This window comes from Bos indicus x Bos taurus, chromosome 13 (genome assembly GCF_003369695.1).
Source record: "Bos indicus x Bos taurus breed Angus x Brahman F1 hybrid chromosome 13, Bos_hybrid_MaternalHap_v2.0, whole genome shotgun sequence".
NCBI classification, from domain to species: Eukaryota; Metazoa; Chordata; class Mammalia; order Artiodactyla; family Bovidae; genus Bos; species Bos indicus x Bos taurus.
The window spans coordinates 50,194,837-50,221,970 of NC_040088.1; the positions used below are offsets into that span (position 1 = coordinate 50,194,837).

A 27,134-nucleotide genomic window follows, 5' to 3' on the forward strand; every position below is an offset into this window, starting at 1 on the left:
GTTAGGTGGTACACACTCAAGTTTGAGGTCCACTGATCTAGGCTACATTGAATCCCCCAAAAATGTCCCAGAGGGGTAAACTTCCCTATATCCCAAGGATGGAAAAGGTGGAAACATCTTGTACATAAATGTACCTTGTAAGTTATGAAACAGAAGCCAATATTCTGTTTTGACCTAGTGTTATGAATCATGAATTTACTCACTTCAACAAAGCTTTCCTGCATCTTTACTCTCTGATCTTTTTTTTTTCTTTTCCTGATAGAATTGCAACTTCTTTTTTTTTTTATTTTAGAAATGTAACTTCTAAAAGAATTTCGGCGCTGCTCCTGAAGAGATGATATATGGTGCATGTATCTTCAGCAAATCTGACATACAAAAATTCAGATGTGTACAACTGATAATGTAGGGAAGCATTGCTCATGTCAAGAAAAGATTATTAGACTTATAAATTATTCACCAGAGGACTCATTTAAATAGGAATATCACACAGTTTATTTAAAATATGCCAATCTGGGGACTTCCCTGCTGGTCCACAGGCTGAAACTCTGTGCTCCCAATGCAGGAGGTCCAGGTTGAGTCCCTGGTCAGGGAGTTAAGTCCTATATGCCACAACTAGGACCTGGCACAACCAGATAATAAATAAATATTTACTATATGCCAATCTACAGAAGATAAATTTAGAAATATCCAATGTGACGGTTAGAAGTCCGGTTCTGATTTCAGACTTCCCGGGTTCAAACTCCGGCTTTTTCATTAACTGTAACCTGGGCCAAACCTCTCTAAGCTTAGTTTGCTCATTTATAAAATGGGTATAATAATTATTCTATCTCCAAAGTTTGAGGATTTAAGGAGCTATTTAATACAGGTAGCATTTATCCTAAAGGCTGGAACATAGAAAGCTCTCATTAAATGCTTATTTTTCTAAATTAGCAGCATCCATGACCAGTCTGGTTTCTGTGAAAACAGGTTTTATCACTGAAGAATGTTTTTACAAAGCAGTTAAAGTTTACACAAAGCAAATGGGAGCTAGCCACACTGAGTACTGGAAACTAGGCAGGTATTCACCTTTTTAAGAGCTCCTCCCCAGCTAAACCAATTAGGGTAACTTCAATCTCCCAGAGACAGGGTTTAGGCATGAGCATTTCCTACAAACCTGGTCAAAGAAATGTAAGAAGCAGTTTGCTGTGGGCCTCTGGGAAAGAATTTTTTCCCTTCTAAGAAGATGCTTAAGAGAAACTCTGGAAATTGTAGTATCAGGATATGATGCTTGGAGATGCAGCAGCCATCTTGTGACTATGAGGAAAGACACTGCTGACATTATGGCAATGTAAAAGAATGGAAACCAGCAAGGAACGTGATAACATTGTTGAGCTATGGAACCAGACTAGAAATGGCCTGACTCTTCATTATTAATTTAGTTGAAATAAAGGGTCCTCATTTTTTTTACACAGGATCCTATGTTAGTACAAAAGCAAACTATATGATATAATACATTTAGATAGTATTTTAATTGGCTGTATGATAAAATAATTTGCTGACTTCATTCTGGAGGTCATCTTAAAGCACACACAGAGAATTCTTAACGAATAGTTCCTTCCCTTCCAATTCATCTGTATATAACTGCAGTCTTACTTTCCTGGCTCCATATCTGATGTGCTTCACTAATTAACCATTAACTACATGTTTAATTATATTACCTTCCTAAATTAAAATACAAATGGTTATTATAAAAATGTTTGTCATGTAAATACCCTTAGAACTATTTCAGACAATTAAAAAAAATGTTTTTATTCTAATGTAATCCTTTAACACTGAAATTGTATTTCCCTGCTTCATTTCATAATTGTTATAGACATTGACATTTATTTCATGAGAATGAGAGCAAAATGTACAAAATGAGGCTTTACACATTAAAGAAAAAAAAGTTTTCATTAAATGGACCTGACAAGGACACACCCAAAATTCCTACTACCAGAATGATCCTCTCCTCTTCTCAAGCAAATTACTTAATGTTTTATTTTTCACTTTGCAGTAGTAATTTGCATTAGCTAACCATCTATGTATACAGCATCTATTAGGGCTATATCTAAAATCTGAGGGCTATTTTCCCTTCAATGTCCCAAATAATGGTCCTTCAATAGAAGAACAGAAGGACACTTGTTAAACCCTATATAGATTTCTTTTTTTAAAAAAGCTTTACCCCAGAAATATTATTTCGCCCTTATTCTCAGATGGGGACCTCCCACATCTAAGATCTTAGATTTAAGAATTTTTAAAATGTTGAACCATACTGGACTGTAAACTCCCTGAGGGCAGGAATCCTTGCCTCTTTGTCTTAATACTATATCCCAGCATTTTAGCATAGTAGCATGTAATAGGAGGAAAATATAAAACAAACCCCTAAATAGAAATAAATGTTGAATAAATCAAGTATAAAGGCCATTCCTTTCATCTTTTTCTTAAAGAAATCATTATCTTTGTTTTCCTTCCCTTTAGAGTTTCCATTTGAGAATCTTTTCGGAAAGATAAAAAACAAAGTCATAACACAAACACCCATTTGATCTCTTGTCTTCCCCTGTCTTTTCCTTTGCAAAACATGTAATGATATGTCTAAGAAAAAGAAGAGGTAAGCACACACAAAAAGAGGGTGGAATTAGAAATAGATACAATTTCAAGTCTGTCTTCCACTTGGTTTTCAGAGAGCAAAATTTTTAGCTAATTTTCCTTCTCCTAAAAAAGTTTATTCCATGTTATATTAGATTGGTTCTGGCTAATGTTTTCAGCATTTTATGATGTCATCTTTATATCACTGTAAATGTTTCTTCTCTTTGTTACTGCATTTTTCCTAATAGGTTTGCTGACCTGAAAATTTTCCCAATCTTTAGCAACACTAATGAATACAAATGAATAAATTAGGAAATCATGTGGGTTCACTAAATTAAGTCTTAATAAAATGTTCAGTTTATTTCCATTATTGACCAAACTCATAGTTTCAAGTTCATATTTAGGAGGTTTATTGTTTAGAATTTGATTTACACATCTTCTGTTTCTTTGGCATCATTTATTTCTTTTTTCTGCAAACTGGTTTTTGGCCATTTCACTACTCATTGACCCCTCCCCTCCATCAGAGGGATGAAGCAGGGTGAGAAAAAATGATAACGATATTTTAACATAGTCAGTGTTGCTCCTTACTACTGTCTCTGATAAAAAGGTGTGCCAGAAAAAAATAAGTGTGTAATTGTTGACTGAAATAACATTTCAAGATTAAAAAAAAATTCTTTATTGTTCATGATCTAGCAACTGTTACTATGAAAAACTGAGTTAGTTCCCTACATGCTACATTTAATAAATAAGATTTTTCAGGATAAAACATAGTTTATTATAATCATTCTAATCATAATCTCACCAAACTCATAAACTAAATGCCTACAAAATGTTGTCAATAAAAAAATGTCTGAAGAATCAAGAGTGAAAATGAAGCACAAGGTGGATTTAAAAATGGAGAATAATATAAAACAATGAATTGTTTTGGCCTCACAGATTTAAACCTTATTTAGTGATGTAAGAGTCATAGATAGAAGAATATCTTTAACATAAATATCTATGGAAGATTTTAAAAAGTGAAGATGCAACTATAATGGTTATTCATAATCAATGATGTAATAGTCGATGATATAGGAGAACAAAGAACATTGCATAGCTACATATGGACTTCACAGAATCAGTTTGTTTTTAAAAGGGGGGCTTCATTAGACAAATATTTTTAGTTTTCACAAATTCAATGAACAAAGTCACCAGCTGAATAACAGAATATTTTAGCAATAAACATATTGGGAAGTATATTTTATTCAGTAGATTAACTTCAGAGAACTAAACTCTCCAGCACAATCAGAGGGTTAGAGAATATATTTACACCTGCAGTATTTCACTCTATAAATAATCTATAATGTCAAAACCAATCTTGATGGGAAGATTGAAATTTTATGATGAGATAAAATGTTACAGTGAATGTTTTCAAATTTTTATAGCAGAGTATAAACAAAATATAGGCAAAATTTATAATTATTTTTTAAGTTCAAGGAAAGGATTCAACACTGATAAGTAAATATGAGACAAAAAAATCAGAAATACTATTCCTAGTCATTTTCACACATTCTTTTACTTGAAAATTTTAATGATTAGTGAAATGAGCACTTACATATTTCAAAGTGAAAAAAAGATACTTTATAACTTCAAAAATGTTTACTCTCTAAAGAAATCATCTATTCAATCATATGAAAAGGTGGTCTAGGATACTATCTCATTTGTTTTTGTTTTACTTAGCAAAATAATTTGTTTTACGGTACAATTGCTGATTTTTTTCCTATGTTCTTTTTCAACTAAGGACATACTTACTATCTTCATAAATATCTAAAAATTTCACAGAGAACAGTAAAAACTATGTCATATCGTAATACACATTTTTGTTCTTAGGAGGCTTTGGGCCTAAAATCTTATATTCTCTAATCAGATAACTCTTAACAAGAACAAAGATGGAAAAGATTTACCCTGCACTTAGATATATGAATACCAATATTTTAAAAGTTAAAAGCAGTTGTATCCATATTCTTAAAAAATTATCTCAATCTAAAATATTTGCTCAAGGATATACATAAATTCAACTGAAGTATCACTTCAAAATAAAACAAACAACAATGTAAGCATTATTATACATCAAACTCCTAGAAAATCCCCAGGAGAAACTTAGAATAGTTATTTAAGAAATCCCTAGGTTCAAAATGAAATTCAACTTTTACAACATTCAGTGAACTAAAACTCAAAACATTTTGTTAAATTAAAGACGTTGGATGGATGATATTGTAATAGAAGAAAAATACAAAATGTTCCTGAGGAAAGAAAAGATAAACAGACAGCTTATTACTGAAAAAAACTGTGATCTAGAGATGATCAGATCAGATAATACACAACTGCAAACTGCACGCTTGGCCTGCTGCTCCCTGACGGGTTATGACGACGTGTCTCTTCTCACCCATAGTTCACAGTTCACAGAAAACAGTAAAACAATACAACTGAATAATTCCCTTCGACCAAATCAAACTTTCTTTAAGGAAATAAAGAGAGAAGATAATAGATCAAATGTTGCCCCACCTCTTTTTTTTTTTTCCTCCTTTTTTCTTTTAGTGAAACTGACATAAATTGTTGAGGAGAGCTACAGCGCCACCAACACAGATCAATGCAAAACAAAAAAGATCTCCCACCGTGTGCAAATAGAAAAAAAAAAAAAAAAAAACTAGAAAAATGCCAAAAATTACAAAATGTCTCCCAAATGTACCTTTCTGGAGAAAAACAAGCTAGATCTGCAAAGATTATCTAATGAGGAGCCTCAGGGAACTACTAACATGGAATACAAGTTTAGATCTGATCAGCAAATAAAAGATCCACTATTTAGTAACAGCCATAACTTAATATAAACCCGGTTATGTCAATCTCCACCTTCATTATACCAAGGGCAGCTTTTCTGTAGTTTGTATCTAAGCAATCCATCAAGAAAACTACAATAGGCCCATTTCACACCAAACCAAACTACATCTATAGTTTGCCTGCTGATCATTTAGTCCTGGACAAATTAGGTAATACATAATTTTTATAAAGAGGATATGCACATATTTGGCATTACCAACATTGCTGGCACAAAACAAGTCCATCTTGAGATAGCTGAGTTCCCTTTAGCTCATTGTAATTAAAGTATAATTTATAAATATTTTGCTTTAATCATGAGGTTAAAAAAAATTTTTTTTTTCTTTTGGTAAAAATTAACCAGATAAGATTAGGTGGAAATGTGCAGAGATCAAAGCTAAAGAAAAACACCAAGACTGGTTTTGTGAGAAGAAACACAATGAAAATCCTTTTTTAGCTGGCGGCTCAGTCAAAGATGTAATGGCATAAATGTTGTAAAATGACAAACTTACCATTAGTGGAGGCAAAGAAGAAGCCAGTTCTGGAAAAAGAATTGTAACAATATAGGCTGGATACTTGTGTCCCTAGAAACAACAGCCTCCAGGCAGCGTATGGATCTTCCAACATCTTTAAAATATCTGGTAAAGAAAAAGTCAGACTTTCTTCCATTATCGGTGGCTGCATGGGGTGGCTTCCCCAGGATCTGTGGGCGTTTGGGAAAAAAATCGGAGAAATATCCACGAAGATTAAAAGCAGAGGAGGCAGCGGCAGCCAGAAGACTCTGGGGTTAACAACTTTGCGATGGCAAGCAGGCGGGCTCTGATTGGCTGGGCGGCCAGCGTCCCTACAGTCTGCACTATCCCCCGCTCCCCCCGCCTCCTGCAGCTCGGAAAAAAATGCAGTGTGAGTGCCATTTTACACTGGGCTTTTAAAAACACAGCCACCCAAACGACAAAGTCTGAAGCTCGCTACCAAGTGACACTGCAAAACAATAGCGCCCACGACTGCCCGCGCTAGCTCGAGAAAATGCCCCCTTTGATGTCTCCAGCCACATTCTTTATTTCTTGCAATTTTTTTTTTTAAGGACGAGCACGCTTTTCTTAAGCAGCTTGTCATTCACCAACGTCGTGGTCTCCTTTGGATACCAGCGTGGCCAGTGAAAAATGATCCCCATCAAAACATTTTTTTAAATTGAACATCCCAAAGGTACCTAGAGAAGCCTTGCACCGAATTCACGTCGTCTCCAGGTCAGGGAGCTTTCACTCCTTGAAAAAAAAAAAATTAGAATGGGTTAGCACTACTACTTCCTCTTGTGCAGAAAATACAAATAAAATAATGATTTTAGCGGCTACGTTACAAGCAATAGGCATGAGTACTTTTTTCTCCTTCTCAAAAAATTGTTTCAGAAACCTTTGCTGACTGATAGAATCCTACCAGCCTGCCTTACAAACAAAATGGCTGTGGTACTGAGTTTTTTTGGATCCTCCCACTGTGGCTCCTCCAGGCCTCCAGGAAGTGGTAAAAATCCAAAATAAATACAGTACTAAAAGTACATTGTCCAGGCTGAACTCGGGTGAAGCCTTGGATGGGGGGATATCTTTAAAATGTGCTGCTTTTTATTAGTTTTTTTTTTTTAATTGTTTTGAAAAGAACATCAATCTCTAGAGATTTACTTGACTGTAATTTGAACTTCCTGTTTTACATATTTATAAGGTCTTTCACCTATCTTGGCAGGCTTTCAAATTAAGGGGGCTGGGAAATTTGATGCTCTGTGTCTAGTTGTGAGCTGAGTCAGGTATTTGGTGGTTGCAACTGGGTTTTTAAATAAAAACGAAGTCGAAAACTTAAAAAAAAAGGATGAAGGTTAAATGAACGCTACAGTATGATTGATTGCAAATGTAAAGCCACAAATGTCAGCAAATATGGAAATATGTCAAATACCGCATACATGTGTTAATTGAACACATTCAGTATAAAATTCTTTGCCAGAGAAATTTCTGGTGAGCCAAGGGTAGTACAGGGTTTAAAGAAATCGAGTGAAGAAAGCAGCGAGCAAGTGCCTGTGTTCGATAAACCCTCCCCAACAGCCGCCCTCCGCCCCACCCCCCGCCTCTCCCCACGGTCTGGTATTTCTTCCCTTTTGGCGTTTTATAGGTAACATTCTTAGAAGAACACCCTATAGCTAGGGTGACCATATAATTTATTGTTTAAATCGGGACACTTTTTGAGAGTGAATGTTTTATTTTGTAGTCTCATCAGTAGTTACCTGATGAGAGCACATTTCAATGACGTGATTATAATTAGGAAAACATCCTTAAGAAGTCATCTAATGAAGAGAGTAGACTAAAATTCTTGATACATTTTTAAGCAGTTTTCCTTGCAACAGAAAAAAATTCCTAGGGATCATTTTCATTATCTACTATCTTATCTTACCACCTCCCCAGCCCTGAGTTTTTCTCACCCAACACTTCCCCCATCCTTATATATACACGAAGATTCATATATGTATAAATACATATAGTTATGTATCCATATATGCATATATGGATGGGCATATACATATATACTTTATTATCTATAGATTAGAATATTCTGTGTGTTTTCCATAATATGCATATTTTAAGTTATATACTTCCCTACCACAGAATTTTCTTCAGAATTTTCGAGACCATATTCATGATATGCATGATTTGAACAACTTTTGTTTTGGTAAAGGTAAAATGTAGAGTGAGATGTTTTGGAAAAATTATCACTGAAAGACATTGGGTAAATAATTCTCACATTGTTTATTCAAATAGCTCTTGAGATCCTGGGATTCCCTGGTGGCTCATATGGTAAAGCATCTGCCGACAATGCGGGTTCGATCGCTGGGTCGGGAAAACCCCCTGGAGAAGGAAATGACAACCCACTCCAGTACTCTTGCCTAGGAAATCCCATGAACAGAGGAACCTGGTGGGCTATAGTCCATGGGGTCGCAAAGAGTCGGATACGACTGAGCGACTTCACTTTCACTTGAGATCTTAGGGTGTACTAGGCATGATGCTCCTTGCTACATACACATTAATCGACAAGAGCGAAGTTTCTCTTCTTCATGAAGCTCACAGTCTTGTGGGAAGACAGAGAAACAAGCAAGTAATAGCAAATTATATAAAAATAAATTTTTTATAATTTTCAAATATATTTTTTTATAATTTAAAAACCTATACTTGGAAATTAATAATTGCCACCAAGAAATAAAGTGCAGTCTTCCAGAATAACAGGGAGGGAAAGACATAGAGAAGGGGGTAAGAAAAGTTATTTCTAAGCACATGGCATTGGTGCTAGAGTTGGATGAGAAGGGGCCAAAGTTGAAAAATAGGAGAGTAAGAGCAGACTAGGAAGTGGTTGTAGCAAATGCAAAGGCCCTGAGGCAGAATGAGACTTGGAGTATTCTAGGAAGTAAAATGAAGCCAATAGCCCTGCAGCATTTTGAGAGAAAGGGAAAATGACATCAAAAGCCAGAAATGTAGTGACATGCTACTGAAGTTTGAAAGTTACAGAAGGAGTGAATTTTATTCAGAGAGTAAAATGCTGGAATTTGAGTTTGGAGGTTTCAGTGATGATAAAATTCAAAGAAGTTGTGGTGAAATGGAGAAAAAACTCCATGCTAGTAATAATTTTGAACTTCAGTTCAGTTCAGTTCAGTCACTCAGTCATGTCTGACTCTTTGCAACCCCATGAACTGCAGCACGCAAGGCTTCCCTGTCCATCACCAACTCCCGGAGTTCACTCAAACTCACATCCATCGAGTCAGTGATGCCATCCAGCCATCTCATCCTCTGTCGTCCCCTTCTCCTCCTGCCCCCAATCCCTCCCAGCATCAGAGTCTTTTCCAATGAGTCAACTCTTCACATGAGGTGGCCAAAGTACTGGAGTTTCAGCTTTAGCATCATTCCTTCCAAAGAACACCCAGGACTGATCTCCTTTAGAATGGACTGGTTGGATCTCCTTGCAGTCCAAGGGACTCTCAAGAGTCTTCTCCAACACCACGGTTCAAAAGCATCAATTCTTCGGCTCTCAGCTTTGTTCACAGTCCAACTCTCACATCCATACACGACTGCTGGAAAAACCATAGCCTTGACTAGATGAACCTTTGTTGGCAAAGTAATGTCTCTGCTTTTTAATATGCTATCTAGGTTGGTCATAACTTTCCTTCCAAGCAATAAGCAGCTTTTAATTTCATGGTTGCAATCACCATCTGCAGTGATTTTGGAGCCCCAAAAAATAAAGTCTGACACTGTTTCCACTGTTTCCCCATCTATTTCCCATGAAGTGATGGGACCAGATGCCATGATCTTAGTTTTCTGAATGTTGAGCTTTAAGCCAACTTTTTGACTCTCCTCTTTCACTTTCATCAAGAGGCTTTTTAGTTCCTCTTCACTTTCTACCATAAGAGTGGTGTCATCTGCATATCTGAGGTTATTGATACTTACACAGCTGCAAAAACAAATGAACAAGTAACAACAAAACAGAGAATTCCCTGGTGGTTCAGTGGTTAGGACTCCACACTTCCACTGCAGGGGACCTGGATTCGATCCCTGGTTGGGGAGCTAAGATTCCACAAGACATGTGACCCGGCCCAGAAAAAAAAATCCCCCGAAACCATAGCTGCATCACAGTGTTTCGGTATTGTATTTTAAAAAATTATATTTCATCTGCATTGGGACAGCATTGATTATGGCTCAGTGCATACATAAATATGAGTGAGAAACAAATATCTAAGACCATACACATTACTAACAAAATCAAAAGGAAGAATTCAGGCAACTGTTTGTTTTAGTTTTGTGCTTCTCCAGTAGTGTCAATTCTGGTATTTTTTATTCAAAGATCTTCACATCATATCAGTTGAACAAAGCTCAATTAACACTTTTTTTTTAAACAAATGAGGCAAAGCATTATTAAAGCTAGAATTTAAATCATATAACTGGAATATAAATAGTGTTTTTTTTTTTTAATTTACTAACTGATTGTTAGCAAACCAAATCCTATGTACACATGAGCAGAAATAGTATGTTCAATTTCTTAGATTCTAAGACTTAGAAAAAGCAAGTCAAATCAATGATACGTAATCCTTTAAATGAGCTTCCATAGTTTGGGAAACTCTAAACAAATCAAATTGTGAACCAATTAGGTAATGCAAATTTTAAGATCTTTACCACTCAGAACTGTATGGGGAAGAAAAATATGTTTTGGAATTCAGATTTTTTACAATAATTTAAAAATAATAATATGATGCATTATCATAATCACCCCATAATCAAGTATAATAATACATTGTACTGAAATACATGATCAGTTATACTAAATGGAGTAAAGACAGACCGTAAGTATCCCCATATCATTTTGGGTCAGCTTTTGTCACCAAACTGACTGCAACTTTTGAGGAAGCCTTCAGTTTTCAAACATTTGGAGAATTCGTAATTGTGAATGAGGGATTGTGCCACCATGGGCTTTAATCCCATTTCAGTTCTTTCATTTTTTAAATTTATCTATTTATTTGTTTAACTCAGGGCTCTTGCAGGGAAAGCGTGGAGTCCTAACTGCTGGACTACCAGGGAATTCCTTTTTATGTTTTATTGTTGTTTGCTTGTTTTTCTAGCTATGAAAACTCAAAATTAGCGTGGAGTTTTTTCTCCACTTCACCACAGCTTCTCTTGATCTTACCATCACTGAAACCTCCAGGCTCTCAAGTCTCCTCGTTACAGTGCGTGGAGGCTACTCCTAGTTGCGGTGCTCGGGCTTCTCATTGCGGTGGCTTCTCTTGTTGCAGAGCATGGACTCTGGAAGGCAGTCTTCAATAGTTGTGGTGCATGGGCTTAGGTGTGTAATATTCCTGGACCAGGGATTGAACTCGTGTCCTCTGCATTGGCAGGCAAATTCTTAACCACTGGACCATGAGGGAAGTCCTCCAGTTGTTTCTTAAAAATATATTCTTAGCTTAAAACAAAGCTTATAATCCTAATGACTATAAACAGAGTTACAAAACAATAAAGTCCTACTGTATAGCACATGAAACTATATTCAATAAAAATAAAGGAATAAACAAAGTTACAATTTGGAAATGGCCAGATTTCCATGTGTGGGCCCTAATAAATGAATATACATGGTGCTAAGAAATTTTTTTCACAGCATCATCTTTCAGGATTTGAAATAGCTCCACTGGAATTCCATCACCTCCACTAGCTTTGTTCATAGTAATGCCTTCTAAGGCCCACTTGACTTCACATTCCAGGATGTCTGGCTCTAGGTGAGTGATCATACCATAGTAATTATCTTGGTCATGAAGATCTTTTTTGTACAGTTCTTCTGTGTATTCTTGCCACCTCTTCTTAATATCTTCTGCTTCTGTTAGGTCCATACCATTTCTGTCCTTTATCGAGCCCATCTTTGCATGAAATGTTCCCTTGGTATCTCTAATTTTCTTGAAGAGACCTCTGGTCTTTCCCATTCTGTTGTTTTCCTCTATATCTTTGCATTGATCGCTGAGGAAGGCTTTCTTATCTCTTCTTGCTATTCTTTGGAACTCTGCATTTAGATGCTTACATCTTTCCTTTTCTCCTTTGCTTCTCACTTCTCTTCTTTTCATAGCTATTTGTAAAGCCTCCCCAGACAGCCATTTTGCTTTTTTGCATTTCTTTTCCATGGAACAGTGTCAGACTTTATTTTTGTGGGCTCCAAAATCACTGCAGATGGTGACTGCAGCCATGAAATTAAAAGACGCTTACTCCTTGGAAGCAAAGTTATGACCAACCTAGATAGCATATTCAAAAGCAGAGATATTACTTTGCCAACAAAGGTCTGTCTAGTCAAGGCTATGGTTTTTCCAGTGGTCACGTATGGATGTGAGAGTTGGACTATGAAGAAAGCTGAGCGCCGAAGAATTGACACTTTTAAACTGTGGTGTTGGAGAAGACTCCTGAGAGTCCCTTGGACTGCAAGGAGATCCAACCAGTCCATTCTAAAGATCAGTCCTGGGTGTTCTTTGGAAGGAATGATGCTAAAGCTGAAACTCCAGTACTTTGGCCACCTCATGCGAAGAGATGACTCATTGGAAAAGACTCTGATGCTGGGAGGGATTGGGGGCAGGAGGAGAAGGGGACGACAGAGGATGAGATGGCTGGATGGCATCACTGACTCGATGGATGTGAGTTTGAATGAACTCCGGGAGTTGGTGATGGACAGGGAGGCCTGGCGTGCTGCAATTCATGGGGTCGCAAAGAGTCAAACACGACTGTGTGACTGAATTGAATTGAACTGAACTGAACAAATTTTTTTAGTTATTTGTGTGGTCTTGGGTAAACCCTTTAAATTTTATCCTTACGACTTTCCCCATATTTTTCTTCTTAAGAATAGTGAAGTTTACCATTAATTACATTTTTGGGGGCAAAATATTTTCAAGCACCAACTCACCAGATTTTTTTCTTTCCCAAATGCTCGACTATTTGGCAGAAATGCTAAGAGTGTTTACTTCAGATCTCTTTACCAGTTGTGGGATGTCTTTAGATTACTTTCATCTACTGCAAGCCAAGTGGCATTTTCAAGAAGGGTCATTCCCAGGAGCAGCTTGTGACCTTCAGTGTGGCTGAGACTGCTTGCTGACTATCCAGTTTCCATCTTTCCTTAGTCCACTTAAAAAAAAAGGCACAACTTGAGAGCTGTGAGTTAAGTTTTATTTGGGGCAAAATGAGGACTGCAGCCTGGGAGACAGCACCTAAGATAGCTCTGAGAAACTGTTCCAAAGAGGCAGGAGGGGGAAAGTCATTATAAATGTGATTTTGGTGAGGGGGGAATACTTACAATCAGGCACATATTTTTGCAGAAGGCTTCTGCTAGTATCGTGAAGTTTTCTGCTAGTCATGAGGAATAGCCATGAAGGATTTTTAGTGGTTTTCTAGATACGAGGAGATATAGGAATTGGGCTCATAAAATCAGCTCCTGAAAATATCGAACTATCTGAAGACCTGTCCTGCCAGTTCCTCCCCTCCCTCTCTTCCTCCCCCTACCCCCTCAAGCACAGAGTGCCTCATTTCTGATCTTTACCCCTAACTCCTTTCAGGAGTTGTTGAAGGTCAGCAGCTGCAGCAGCACATGATTTAATCCTTGTAGAGGTAGATGGCAAGTGCCCATGGCAAGTGCCAATTTGGCACTTCCTAATAAAATTGGATTTTATACTGGGTTTGCCCCCTAGATGATCTAAGTTTCCCACATAGGTTTAAACAACGAGGTTTAATCAGAGGTCCTTTGGTCAAGGAAGCTTGTGAAGGGGGCTGACTCAGCGGGAGGTGCCTTTTGCTCCTCACCTTCGCCCTCTTTTGCTGGGAGTGTGGTCGCCACACCTGGGTGGAGTCAGGAGCTCTGTTTTGACAACAGGGAGGAGAGCTCAAGGCCATGAGTAGCTGAACAGAAAGAAGAAAGCTAGGCTCTGTGGAGCCACCCTACCATGTGGATCTTTTTCTACATGGGAGAAAAAAAAATTAGAAAACCACTAATTTGTTTTGAAGTACTGTTTTGTGGGGTCTCTTCCTCATAACTAAATGCAGTTCCTAGTACAAGAGTAATCTTCATTTTCTCTGTTAAATTCAGCTATTTTTCTTTTTTTCATTTTTGGCCTTCCAGGATGTGGGATCTTATTTCCCCAACCAGGCTTGATACCCGTGCCCAAGCAGAGGAAGCATGGAGTTTTAACTACTGAACCACCAGAGAAGTCTCTAAATTCACTTTTTTAAAAAATGGTATTTATTTATTAATTTTTGGCTCTCCTGGGTCCTGCCAACAAAGGTCCGTCTAGTCAAAGCTATGATTTTTCCGGTAGTCATGTATGGATGTGAGGGTTGGACTATAAAGAAAGCTGAGTGCCAAAGAATTGATGCTTTTGAACTGTGGTGTTGGAGAAGACTCTTGAGAGTCCCTTGGACTGCAAGGAGATCCAACCAGTCCATCCCAAAGGGAATCAGTCCTGAACATTCATTGGAAGGACTGATGCTGAAGCTGAAACTGCAATACTTTGGCCACCTGGTGCAAATAACTGACTCACTGGAAAAGACCCTGACGCTGGGAAAGATTGAAGGTGGGTTGAGAAGGGGACAACAGAGGATGAGATGGCTGGATGGCATCACTGACTCGATGGACATGAGTTTGAGTGAACTCCAGGAGTTGGTGATGGACAGGGAGGCCTGGTGTGCTTCAGTCCATGGGGTCACAGAGTCAGACATGACTGAGTGACTGAACTGAACTAAACTGAACTGTCCTGGGTCTTCATTGCTGCTCACAAGTTTTTTCTAGGTATGGTGAGCAAGTGCTATTCTTCACTGTGGTGCTCGAGTTTCTCACTGCAGTGACTTCTCACTGTAGTGACTTCTTGGGGTGGGGGGCTGGGTGTGGGGTGCGGAGCTCCAGTAGTTGTGGCTCCCAGGGTTAGTTGCTCCATGGGACGTGGAATTTTCCTGACCCAGGGATCGAATGCTTATCCCCTGCATTGGCAGGTGGATTCTTAACCACTGGTCCATCAGGGAAGTCCTATCTACTTTTTAATTGCTTTGTAATACTAGGCTGAGAAGAGGAATGAGGGGCTTTATGGAAGGCAAGAAATTTGACTTAGTCTAGGCTGTGATTACCGGAGAAGGCAATGGCACCCCACTCGCTTGGTACCACTTTTCTAGGCAAGTGGTACCCTTGCCTAGAAAATCCCATGGACGGAAGAGCCTGGTGGGCTGCAGTCCATGGGGTCGCTAAGAGTCGGACACGACTGAGCGACTTCACTTTCACTTTTCACTTTCATGCATTGGAGAAGGAAATGGCAACCCACTCCAGTGTTCTTGCCTGGAGAATCCCAGAGACGGGGGAGCCTGGTGGGCTGCCATCTAAGGGGTTGCACAGAGTTGGACATGACTGAAGCAACTTAGCAGCAGCAGCAGCAGGCTATGATTACATAGATATGAGATATGAACTTATACAAACGTAGTGAAGGTGATGTAATTTCAGCTGAGCTATTTCAAATCCTAAAAGATGATGCTGTTAAAGTGTTGCACCCAATATGCTAGTCAATTTGGAAAACTCAGCAGTGGCCACAGGACTGGAAAACTTCAGTTTTCATTCCAATCCCAAGAAGGGCAATGCCAAAGAATGTTGAAACTACTGCACAATTGCACTCATCTCACATGCTAGCAAGATAATGCTCAAAATCCTTCAAGCCTGGCTTCAACATTACATGAACTGAGAACTTCCAGATGTACAAGCTGGATTTAGAAAAGGCAGAGGAACCAGAGATCAAATTGCCAACATCCATTGGATCATAGAAAAACCAAGGGAATTCCAGAAAAATATCTACTTCTGCTTCATTGATAATACTAAAGCCTTTGACTGTGTGGATCACAACAAACTGTGGAAAATTCTTAAGGTGATAGGAATGCCAGACCACCTTTCCTTCTTCCTGAGAAACCTGTATACAGGTCAAGAAGCAGCAGTTAGAACTGGACATGAAACAACAGGTTCAAAATTGGGAAAGGAGTATGTCAAGGCTGTATATTGTCACACTGCTTATTTAACTTCTAGGCAGAGTACATCATGCAAAATTGATGGAGCACAAGATGGAATCAAGATTGCCAGGAGAAATATCAATAACCTCAGATACGCAGATGATACCACCCTTATGGCAGAAAGTGAAGAGGAACTAAAGAACCTCTTGATAACGGTGAAAGAGGAGAGTGAAAAAGCTGACTTAAAGCTCAACATTAAAAAAACTAAGACCATGGCATGCAGTCCCATCACTTCATGGCAAATAGGTTGGGAAACAATGGAAACAGTGACAGACTTAATTTTCTTGGACTCCAAAATCATTGAGAACAGTTACTGCAGCCATGAAATTAAACGATGCTTGCTCCTTGGAAGAAAAACTATGACAAACCTAGACAGCATAGACATTACTTTGCTGACAAAGGTCCATATAGTCAAAGCTATGGTTTTCCCAGTAGTCATGTACAGATGTGAGAGTTGAACCATAAAGAAAGCTGAGCACTGAAGAATTGATGCTTTTGAACTGTGGTGTTGGAAGAAGACTCTTGACAATCCCTTGGACAGCAAAGAGATCAAACCAGTCAATCCTAAAGAAAATCAACCCTGAATATTCACTGGTGCTGAAGCTGAAAACTTTGGCCTCCTGATGTGAAGAACTGACTCATTAGAAAAGAACCTGATGGTGGGAAAGATTGAGGGCAGGAGGAGAAGAGGATGTGATGGTTAGATGGCATCACTGACTCAATGAACATGAGTTTGAGCAAATTCCAGGAGCTGGTGAAGGACAGGGAAGCCTGATGTGCTGCAGTCCGTGGGGCCACAGAGTCAGACATGACTGAGCTACTGAATAGCAACAAATGTATTAGAGTGAGCATATCAGGAGGCTGAAGTTCCACTGGAAGTTGAACATTCTGCCCTCCTGGGCCTAATCGATTCTAATCAGGTTTTGTTGTATCCAGCTTTTCTGAATGGCTATGTCATTCTTTAAGGGTTGTACCATGCCCTCTTCCCTTCTGTCTCAATGGGATCTCATCATCTGAATATAGACAATGTTAAAGAGTTGCACAGATATAATTCTTTTAAAAAATATTCAATAATCTCCTTGATCTATATCCTAAGACAACTACTCATTTCTCTCATTTAAAAATGGTTCTCTTAATGTCTCTACATGTTTCCCCATGATCATGTTGCTGACACGGTATTCTAGAACCACATATACCATCAGTATTCACTCTCTGAATATTCTGTTTGAGAGCAATATGCATGCGTCCATCAGCAGCAGCCATCTTCATTTTATGAACCCTTAGTCTTGGCTCACTCAACTTTCTTATTCCTATATGACTTATCAGAATTCTGGCCTATTGTGAACCTAGCGAAATGATTAAACAGCAAAACCTTAGGTTGGAGATGTTTTGTAGTATGATATTGGAAATATCAGCAAAAATACAACAAAGGAATTTTTCATCTAGTATTCAATATGAAAGTTATTCTTTTTGCTATTAAAAAGTTGGACTATATAGAACTCCTTCCCTTTCAAGACCACCTCAGCAACCTCAGACTGCAGGGTAGTGATGAAAAAAATTACACATTGACACAGACCATACTGCTTAAAATCTTAGCATTGCTTATCATCAGAGAAATGCAAATCAAAAACACAATGAAATATCACTTCACATCTGTCAGACTTGTTATCATCAAGTAATCTACAAATAACAAATATTGGCGAGGATATGGAGAAAAGAGAACCTTCGTATACTGTTGATGGGAATGTAAATTGGTGCAGACACCATGGAGAACAGTATGGAGGTTTTTTTCAAAAAATTTAAAATAGAACTACCATATGAATGGTATACTATGCATACCCAGCAATTCCACTCCTAATTATATATCCCTCCACAATGAAAACACCACTTCAAAAATAAACATGCACCCTGATGTTCATAGCAGCACTATTTACAGTAGCCAACATACAGAAACAACCTGTGTCCATGGATAGTGAATGGATAAAGATGTGATGTACATAAAATAGAATATAGCTGTGCAATGCTCAGTCACTCAGTCATGTCTGATTCTTTGCGACCCCGTGGCCTATAGCCCACCATGCTCCTCTGTCCATGGATTTTTCAGGCAAGAGTACTAGAGTGTGTTGCCATTTCCTCCTCTAGGGGATCTTCCCAACTGAGGGATTGAACCCAAGTCTATGCGTCTCCTACATTAGGAGGCAACTTCTATAGTACTGAACCACTTGGGAAGCCCAGAGTGGAATATTCAGTCCACTTCAGTCGCTCAGTCACATCCAGCTCTTTGCGACCCCGTGAATTGCAGCACGCCAGGCCTCCCTGTCCATCACTAACTCCCTGAGTTCACCCAAACTCATGTGCATTGAGTTGGTGATGCCATCCAACCATCTCATCCTCTGTTGTCCCCTTCTCGTCCTGCCCCCAATCCCTCCCAGCATCAGAGTCTTTTCCAATGAGTCAACTCTTCGCATGAGGTGGCCAAAGTATTGGAGTTTCAGCTTTAGCATCAGTCCTTCCAAAGAAATCCCAGGGCTGATCTCCTTCAGAATGGACTGGTTGGATCTCCTTGCAGTCCAAGGGACTCTCAAGAGTCTTCTCCAACACCACAGTTCAAAAGCATCAATTCTTCGGCACTCAGCTTTGTTCACAGTCCAACTCTCACATCCATACGTGACCACTGGAAAAACCATAGCCTTGAGTAGTGGAATATTACTTAGCTATAAAAAAGGAAATTCTGTCATTTGCAGCAACATGGATGGACCTAGAGAATATAATGCTTAATGAAATAAGTCAGAATGTATGAAATCACTTATATGTGGAATCCAAAATTTTTTTTTAATGAATGAATATAACTAAACAGAAATGGACTCACAGATATAGAGAACACACTAGTGGTTATTGTGGAGAGAGGGAAGGAGGAGGGGTAAGATAGAGGTAAGGGATTAGGAGACACAACTGCTATGTGTAAAGTAGATAAGCAACAAGGATATGTTGTACAGCACAGGGAAATACAGCTATTATTTTTTAATAACTTTAAATTGAGTGTAACCTATAAAAGTGTTGAATCACCGTGTTGTACACCTGAAACTAAAATAATATTGTAAATCAACTATAGTTTAAAAAAATGAGTATTACTAGAAGTATTTCCAAAAAGCAAGAGCGTTCCAGAAAAAAACATACTTCTGCTTTATTGATTACACCAAAGCCTCTGACTGTGTGGATCACAACAAACTGCAGTACATTCTTAAAGAGATGGGAATACCAGACCACCTGAAAACTGCCTCCTGAGAAATATTTATGCAGGTCAAGAAGCAACAGTTAGAACTGGACATGGAACAACAGACTGGTTCCAAATAGGGAAAGGAATACGTCAAGGCTGCATATTGTCACCCTGCTTATTTAACTTCTAGGCAGAGTACATCATGTAAAATGCCAGGCTGGATGGAGCACAAGCTGGAATCAAGATTGCTGGGAGAAATATCAATAACCTCAGATATGCAGATGACACCACCCTTATGGCAGAAAGTGAAGAAAAGAGCCTCTTGATGCAAATGAAAGAGGAAAGTGAAAAAGTTGGCTTAAACTCAGCATTCAGAAAATTAAGATCATGGCATCCTGTCCCATCACTTCATGGCAAATAGATGGGGAAACAATGGAAACAGTGAGAGACTTTATCTTTTGGGGCTCCAAAATAACTGCAGATGGTGACTGCAGCCATGAAATTAAAAGATGCTTGCTCCTTGGAAGAAAAGCTATGACCAACCTAGACAGCATATTAAAAAGCAGAGACATTACTTTGCCAACAAAGGTCTGTCTATTCAAAGCTATGGTTTTTCCAGTAGTCATTTATGGATGTGAGAATTGGACTATAAAGAAAGCTGACCTCCGAAGAATTGATGCTTTTGAACTGTGGTGTTGGAGAAGACTCTTGAGAGTCCCTTGGATTGCAAGGAGACCCAAGCAGTCTATCCTAAAGGAAATCAGTCCTGAATATTCATTGGAAGGACTGATGCTGAAGCTGAAACTCCAATACTTTGGCCACCTGATGCGAAGAACTGACTCACTGGAAAAGACCCTGATGCTGGGAAAGATTGAAGGCAGGAGAAGGGGACAACAGAGGATGAAATGGTTGGATGGCATCACTGACTCAATGGACGTGAGTTTGGGTAAACTGCAGGAGTTGGTGATGGACAGGGAAGCCTGGTGTGCTTGGGGGTCGCAAAGAGTCGGACACGACTGTGTGACCGAACTAAATTGAACTGGCAAGAATTTCTGCATCGTATAGATTTGTGAGGTCCAAAAGGAACTGGAATAGCTATAGGGATAGAAACACAATTGATAAAGACTTAATTAAATTATGAACCTGAACAATCATACAAAGAGAGGCCAGAATTTTCTATGTAAGAGATCATTAAAGTTTCCATACAAGGAAGACTATGTACCGCTATGGAACATGAATTATTATTTAAATAAAAAGAGTCAGCAAATAATTCAGGCCTAGGATGGCAAAGGAAGAGGAATTTAATAGGATCAAATTATAAATTATTTCCCTAGCTACATCTAGCTTAGAATTCTTATAATTCCTTAGTGTGGAGGGAGTTGGGTTGATGTTAATGACAGAATCTACACAGGTGGTTTATTGTATTTTAATATTTAGCCACTTATGCTTAATGCATTCTATTGTCTATATTGTATTGCATTAAAAGAACATGATAGGAATTGTTGTAATTTAGATTTGGGGACTGAAGAGCTCTCAACTGACAATTGCATTCAAAATTCTGGTGTTCAGTGTAGGTGGTGAAGAGAAGCAGTACCTCTTACAGAAAATGTGTTTTATAAGGCTTATTGCTATCTGGTTGGGTTAACATCTTCAGGGGCTTCACCCTGGGAAGCAGGGGGCCTTGATTTTGCTCATTAAGTATAAGTAGCAAAAGAGAAACAGTCCTTGCAAAGCTGGATTGCTAGTGTGATAACTGATTTCTACCTTTTGACCATTGAAAGAATCATTATTTGACATATATGTGTGATAAATATTTATATGTATACATTTACACTCTACACACTATTATCCAATGTCAAATCTAGCTTTCAGATTTTCTTAGGATAAAAATAATTTTCTAAGTGACCTTAACTCCTGCATATTATTCTCTTCTATTAATATTACATTTATTTTCTTGTGGCACCCTGAAGGAGTGTGGATGGTAAAAGTAACATAAACTCAATACCAGCCATTTGGAAAAGATGGAAATTTGTCATGAAGATCACAGTAACCACTGTAGTCCCACTTCTTTGGAACTCTTTCCAATGTCTTTCCTTGTACTTCATTTTGTGTTGGCAAACTTTCAGAATCAAGAGTGCCAACTCAGAGATCCCTATTATGTAACTGAACAAGTATATATAATAGCAGTCACAAAAATAACTCAGATGGAAATGATTACATAATTAACACAATCGCACCCTCCTTTGATAAAGGGCAGAGATTTTGCAAGAGGCTTAGGAAAACTGTCCCTTCTATAGTTCTAAATCATTTGTCAAATCACAAGTACAGACTACTTTAAATGAAATCATCAGCTTGATTTTTTGCTTCCTAATCATTTCTTAGATTATCTGAGCTGAATGAATGGGGTTACATGGGAATGAATACTGAATAGTGTGGTAACTTTGGGGCATGAAAGACTTGGAAAATGGGAAAATAGCCAATGGGCAAAAACGGCAATGGGATACTCCAAGGGGATGAGGGAGAAGAAATGTCAGGAGAGGGAACTGGAGCATAAAATAATATGGAATGGTGCCAAATAGGGTGATCAGATAATTTAGATTAAAACCCAGAACATTTCAAGAGTGAAAATGTCACTGTTAATTGCACTAGGACAACAGGTTGGATTCAGAGAAGGCAATGGCACCCCACTCTAGTACTCTTGCCTGGAAAAGCCCATGGACGGAGGAGCCTGGTAGGCTGCAGTCCATGGGGTTGTGAAGAGTTGGACACGACTGAGTGACTTCACTTTCACTTTTCACTTTCCTGCATTGGAGAAGGAAATGGCAACCCACTCGTGTTCTTGCCTGAAGAATCCCAGGGACGGGGGAGCCGGGTGGGCTGCCGTCTATGGGGTCACACAGAGTCGGACATGACTGAAGCGACTTAGCAGCAGCAGCAGCAACAGGTTGGATTATACAGGATAAAAAAGGAAATATGGTCATTTTATGCAAACTAGAAAAAAAAGAAACAAACCTACAGCCCTGTTGGCAGCCAACAGTTTGCTTTTTACCAAATACATGACAAGTTTGATATTAGTATCCTTAAATTTTTGATCCCTCATCATTGACTGCTTTTCTCTTTTCACAAGCAAAAGGAAAGGCCAGGTGGATCCTCCCTGAGGGTTCTTTAAAGAGATTGATTACCTAGGAGTCAGTGTAAAAGGTTGCTGAACCCAAGATCAGGTTTCCATCGTCATAAGAGTGAGATAAAGTCACTCTCTTTTAGGATCCAGGCTTCACTCTCAGAACTGCTAGTGAAGATCTATGCTATTGGCTCTTTGTTTTATGGTAATTCTAACCTAGAAGCTAGTGTGGTGGATTCCGTCTTGTCCTATCTGTAGTGACTGTTGCATTATATTCAGTGTCGTGCTACAAGTCTTAAAATGTAAGGTCCACTGAAAGAAACCTTAAGCTGCTTGTATTTTCAAATCGGTTTGCTGGGTTCATTGTGCACATTTGGAAACCAATCCATCAAACCTCAGTCTGCAAACTGTTAACTTAAGGGATACACACACCAGGAAATAAGACTAAATTCATTTCTACTTTGAACCAGCCCTCAAGCAGTGCTTCTGGACCAGCTTTCATCTTGGGAAGGTGAATAATAAGGGCTGAACCCTTGTGGCTCAGCTAGTAAAGAATCCGCCTGCAATAAGGGAGACCTGGATTCGATCCCTTGGTTGGGAAGATCCCTGGAGAAGGGAAAGGCTACCCATTCCAGTATTCTGGCCGGGACAATTGCATGGATTGTATAGTCCATGGGGTCACAAAGAGTTGGACATGACTGAGCGATTTGCACTTCACTTGCACTTTAACAGGAATAGGATTTTCAATCTTTACAGAGAGGTCCTCAGGTCACTTGCCGTTTTAGGAACACTCTGTGGTAGGATATCTCATCGAGAGCTGCAATCCTTCAGGCTTGGTACTCTGAGCAGAGTACGATGCTGGCAATTTGCTGTTGCCAAAAGAACCCCAAGAGCCCTAGGTCACTCCGTGCTCCTCGGGCCACCATGCAGCATTCGGTACTATTGTGCGTGTGTGCTTAGTCACTTAGTTGTGTCTGGCTCCTTGAGACTCCGTGGACTGTAGTCCACCAGGCTCCTTTGTCCCTGGGATTCTCCAGGTGAGAATATTAAACTGGGTTGCTATTCCCTTCTCCAGGGGATCTTCCTGACCCAGGGATCGAACCTGGGTCTTCTGCATTGCAGGTGGATTCTTTGCCATCTGAGCCACCAGGGAAGCCCCAGTTGGTATCATTAGAAGAGACTTTTTTTTTGTAATCATATCTCTTCCTGCTGTTCCTCTCTTTCCACAGTGGTCTGTATCAAAACAGGGCTCACTTGGGACTTCCCTGGTGGTCCAGTGGCTAAGATTCCACACTCCCCAATGCAGGGGGCCCGGGTTCCATCCCTGGTCAGGGAACTAGATCCCACTTGTTGTAACTAAGAGTTCGAATGTGCAACTAAAGATCCTGCATGCCACAATTGAGACCCAGTGCAACCTGCTAAATAAATTTAATTTAATTTAAAAATATTAAAAAAAATAGGACTCAGTCTAGCTGGACTTGCTACTCTAGATGCCCCTAAGAGCCATGGGAGAAAGGGCTGGAACCCTAAAGAAGTGTGGATGGTACTGGGAGACTTCCTACTCTGAGTAGCAGGAGGGATGCTCTGGTACTGTGTGTCTGTCAACAGACTGAGATAGGATTGAACCTCAGATTACAGATAACTCATCTGCTCAACTGCTTTGTAAAGAATATTCCAAAGTGCAATTTCTTGAAGTAGAGATTCTGATGCCTGTGAGCTCTCTGTGAGGATTTCTAAATTTTGCACTTTCATTTCAATAATAATTTAAAAGATAATATAAGCACAGATTGGATCATCTAAACAATTTCTCTGTATCCAAGCCTGGAGGACGACAATCCATGGGGGTGGCAAGAGTTGGACATGACTTAGCGACTAAACCACCACCCTGCAAGTTTAGTCTTGGGTTTGTGTTTATAATTGAGTCGGCACCGAGCAGTTCTGTTCTAATCAGGGAGCTAATGAGAAAGAAGCAAAGCTGACTTAATATGCAAATGATGCATTTATGCCAAGCGAAGGCCATATAATATCACAACAAGCTGTAGGAACAAGTGGTTTACAGTGATTTGAATGAAAAAAAAAATGATGGGGAATTGTCATTTCACAGTACCTGGCTGTCACCTGTCATTCAAGTTACAACCAGTGATGACTGTAACAGTAACATCTGTCACAGGAAATTAAACTTTTATTTTATTTACTTTTACATTTTAAAAATACTTATTTATTTATTTTTGGATGTGGTGGGTCTTAGTTGCGGCATGTGGGTTCTTTCATTGTGGTGTGTGGGCTCCAGAGTGCCTGGGCTCTGTAGTTTGTGGCAGGAGCTAAGTTGCTCCATGTGGGGGAATCTTAGTTCCCCGACCAGAGATTGAACCCCCTACATTGGAAGGTGGATTCTTAATCCCTAGACCACCAGGGAAGTCCCCTTAAACTTTCATTTTAAAACTTCCTGGTTTTATTGCTTGGCTTATATTCATTTTACGAATTGGTATTTTTTGCAGTCACATAGTTCTGTAAGCAGGAGTTGCTATCTAGTTGTATGTGAGGACCAGGATCTTTATTTTTTTAATATAAATTAATTTATTTTAACTGGAGGCTAATTACTTTACAATATTGTATTGGTTTTGCCATACATCAACATGAATCTGCCACGGGTGTACACATGTTCCCCATCCTGAGCCCCCCTCCCACCTCCCTCCCCATCTCATCCCTCTGGGTCATCCCAGTGCACCAGCCCCGAGCCTCCTGGACTGGCAATTCGTTTCACATATGATATTATACATGTTTCAATGCCATTCTCCCAAATCATCCCACCCTCACCCTCTCCCACAGACTGTTCTATACATCTATGTCTCTTTTGCTGTCTCACATATAGGGTTATCATTACCATCTTTCTAAATTCCATATATATGCGTTAGTATACTGTATTGGTGTTTTTCTTTCTGGCTTACTTCACTCTGTATAATAGGCTCCAGTTTCATCCACCTCATTAGAACTGATTCAAATGTATTCTTTTTAATGGCTGAGTAATACTCCATTGTGTATATATGCCACTGCTTTCTTATCCATTCGTCTGCTGATAGGCATCTAGGTTGCTTCCATGTCCTGGCTATTATAAACAGTGCTGCGATGAACATTGGGGTACACGTGTCTCTTTCAATTCTGGTTTCCTCGGTGTGTATGCCCAGCAGTGGGATTGCTGGGTCATAAAGCAGTCCTATTTCCAGTTTTTTAAGTAATCTCCACACTGTTCTCCATAGTGGCTGTACTAGTTTGCATTCCCACCAGCAGTGTAAGAGGGTTCCCTTTTCTCCACACCCTCTCCAGCATTGATTGCTTGTAGACTTTTGGATCGCAGCCATTCTGACTGGCGTGAAATGGTACCTCATTGTGGTTTTGATTTGCATTTCTCTGATAATGAGTGATGTTGAGCATCTTTTCATGTGTTTGTTAGCCATCTGTATGTCTTCTTTGGAGAAATGTCTGTTTAGTTCTTTGGCCCATTATTTAATTGGGTCATTTATTTTTCTGGAATTGAGCTGCAGGAGTTGCTGGTATATTTTTGAGATTAATTCTTTGTCAGTTGCTTCATTTGCTATTAGTTTCTCGCATTCTCAAGGCTGTCTTTTCACCTTGCTTATATTTTTTCCCTTCATGGTGAATAAAGGAATATTTGTTGTGCAGAAGCTTTTAATTTTAAATAGAAGACCAGGATCTTTAAAGAGCATGAACTTGGGGACCAAATTTCCAGATATCAGTCATAGCTCTGAGTAACTTTGGAAATGTTCCTCCTTTTTGTGCCCAGTTTCATCTCCAGTTCTCTTGCCTGGAGAATCCCATGGACGGAGGAACCTGGTAGGCTACAGTCCATGGGGTTGCAAAGAGTCGGATGTGACTGAGTGACTTCACTTTCTTTCACTTTCTTCATCTGAATAGGCAAAGTGATAACATCTACTATTATCTTGAGGAGTAATTGAATACATGTAAATTATTAGTATAGTGCCTGGGCCTGCTAGGTATTCCTGTGGTAAAATAATTTAGCTCATTAGCTAAATTAGCATACTAAGTGATGTAGGTCAGAAAGAGAAAGACAAATAACAGATGATATCACTCATCTGTGGAATCTAAAATATGAAGTTGTCTATGAAACAGAAACAGACTTACGGACATAAAGAACAGACTTGTGATTGCCAAAGGGGAGGGGTAGAGGAGGAATGGACTGGGAGTTTGGGATTAGCAGATGCAAGCTGTTATATATAGGATGGATAAACAACAAGGTCCTACTGTATAGCACAGGGAACTGTATTCAGTGTCTTGTGATAAATCATAATGGAAAAGAATATTTGAAAAATGTATATATAACTGAATCACTTTGCTGTGCAGCCAAAATTAAGACAACATTGAATATCAACTATATTTCAGCAAAATAAATTAAAAAATGATTTAGCTCAGAAATAAGTAAAGATATAACTGTGTGAGAAATCTCCTCTGTTGGATAAATTAAGGTATATCAAATAATAAGTAACATTTACATAGTTTATCATGTTTATAAGAAAAAACTTTTTCAAATCCTGGGTTGAGAGGATTCCCTAGAGAAGGCAATGGTGGCCTACTCCAGTATTCTTGCCTGGGAAATCCCAAGCACAGAGGAGCCTGGCAGGCTTCAGGCCATGAGGTTGCAGAGTAGGACATGACTGAACACACATGCACATTCTATTTAGGCTTCAACATCTACCCTGGAAACTAGATATTTTGTTTCTGTTATTAT

At 39.0% G+C, this 27,134-nt stretch overlaps 1 protein-coding gene across 3 annotated transcripts in view; it reads right to left on the reverse strand.

The window, feature by feature from the left end:
- Window positions 1-6,916, reverse strand: part of EPC1 (enhancer of polycomb homolog 1) — a 97,810-nt gene extending 90,894 nt beyond the window's left edge. The window contains exons 1-3 of one of the 3 annotated variants that reach the window (XM_027559812.1): window positions 6,834-6,916; window positions 6,668-6,722; window positions 5,970-6,095 (exon numbers count right to left, since the gene is read on the reverse strand). In XM_027559812.1, the coding sequence (XP_027415613.1) occupies window positions 5,970-5,972 (3 nt within the window). In that variant the 5' untranslated portion in view covers window positions 5,973-6,095; window positions 6,668-6,722; window positions 6,834-6,916. Of the gene's footprint in view, window positions 1-5,969; window positions 6,161-6,667; window positions 6,735-6,833 lie in introns of those variants that run through there. The other 2 variants (XM_027559811.1, XM_027559813.1) reach the window with 2 other exon arrangements.
- Window positions 6,917-27,134: the final 20,218 nt, after the last annotated feature.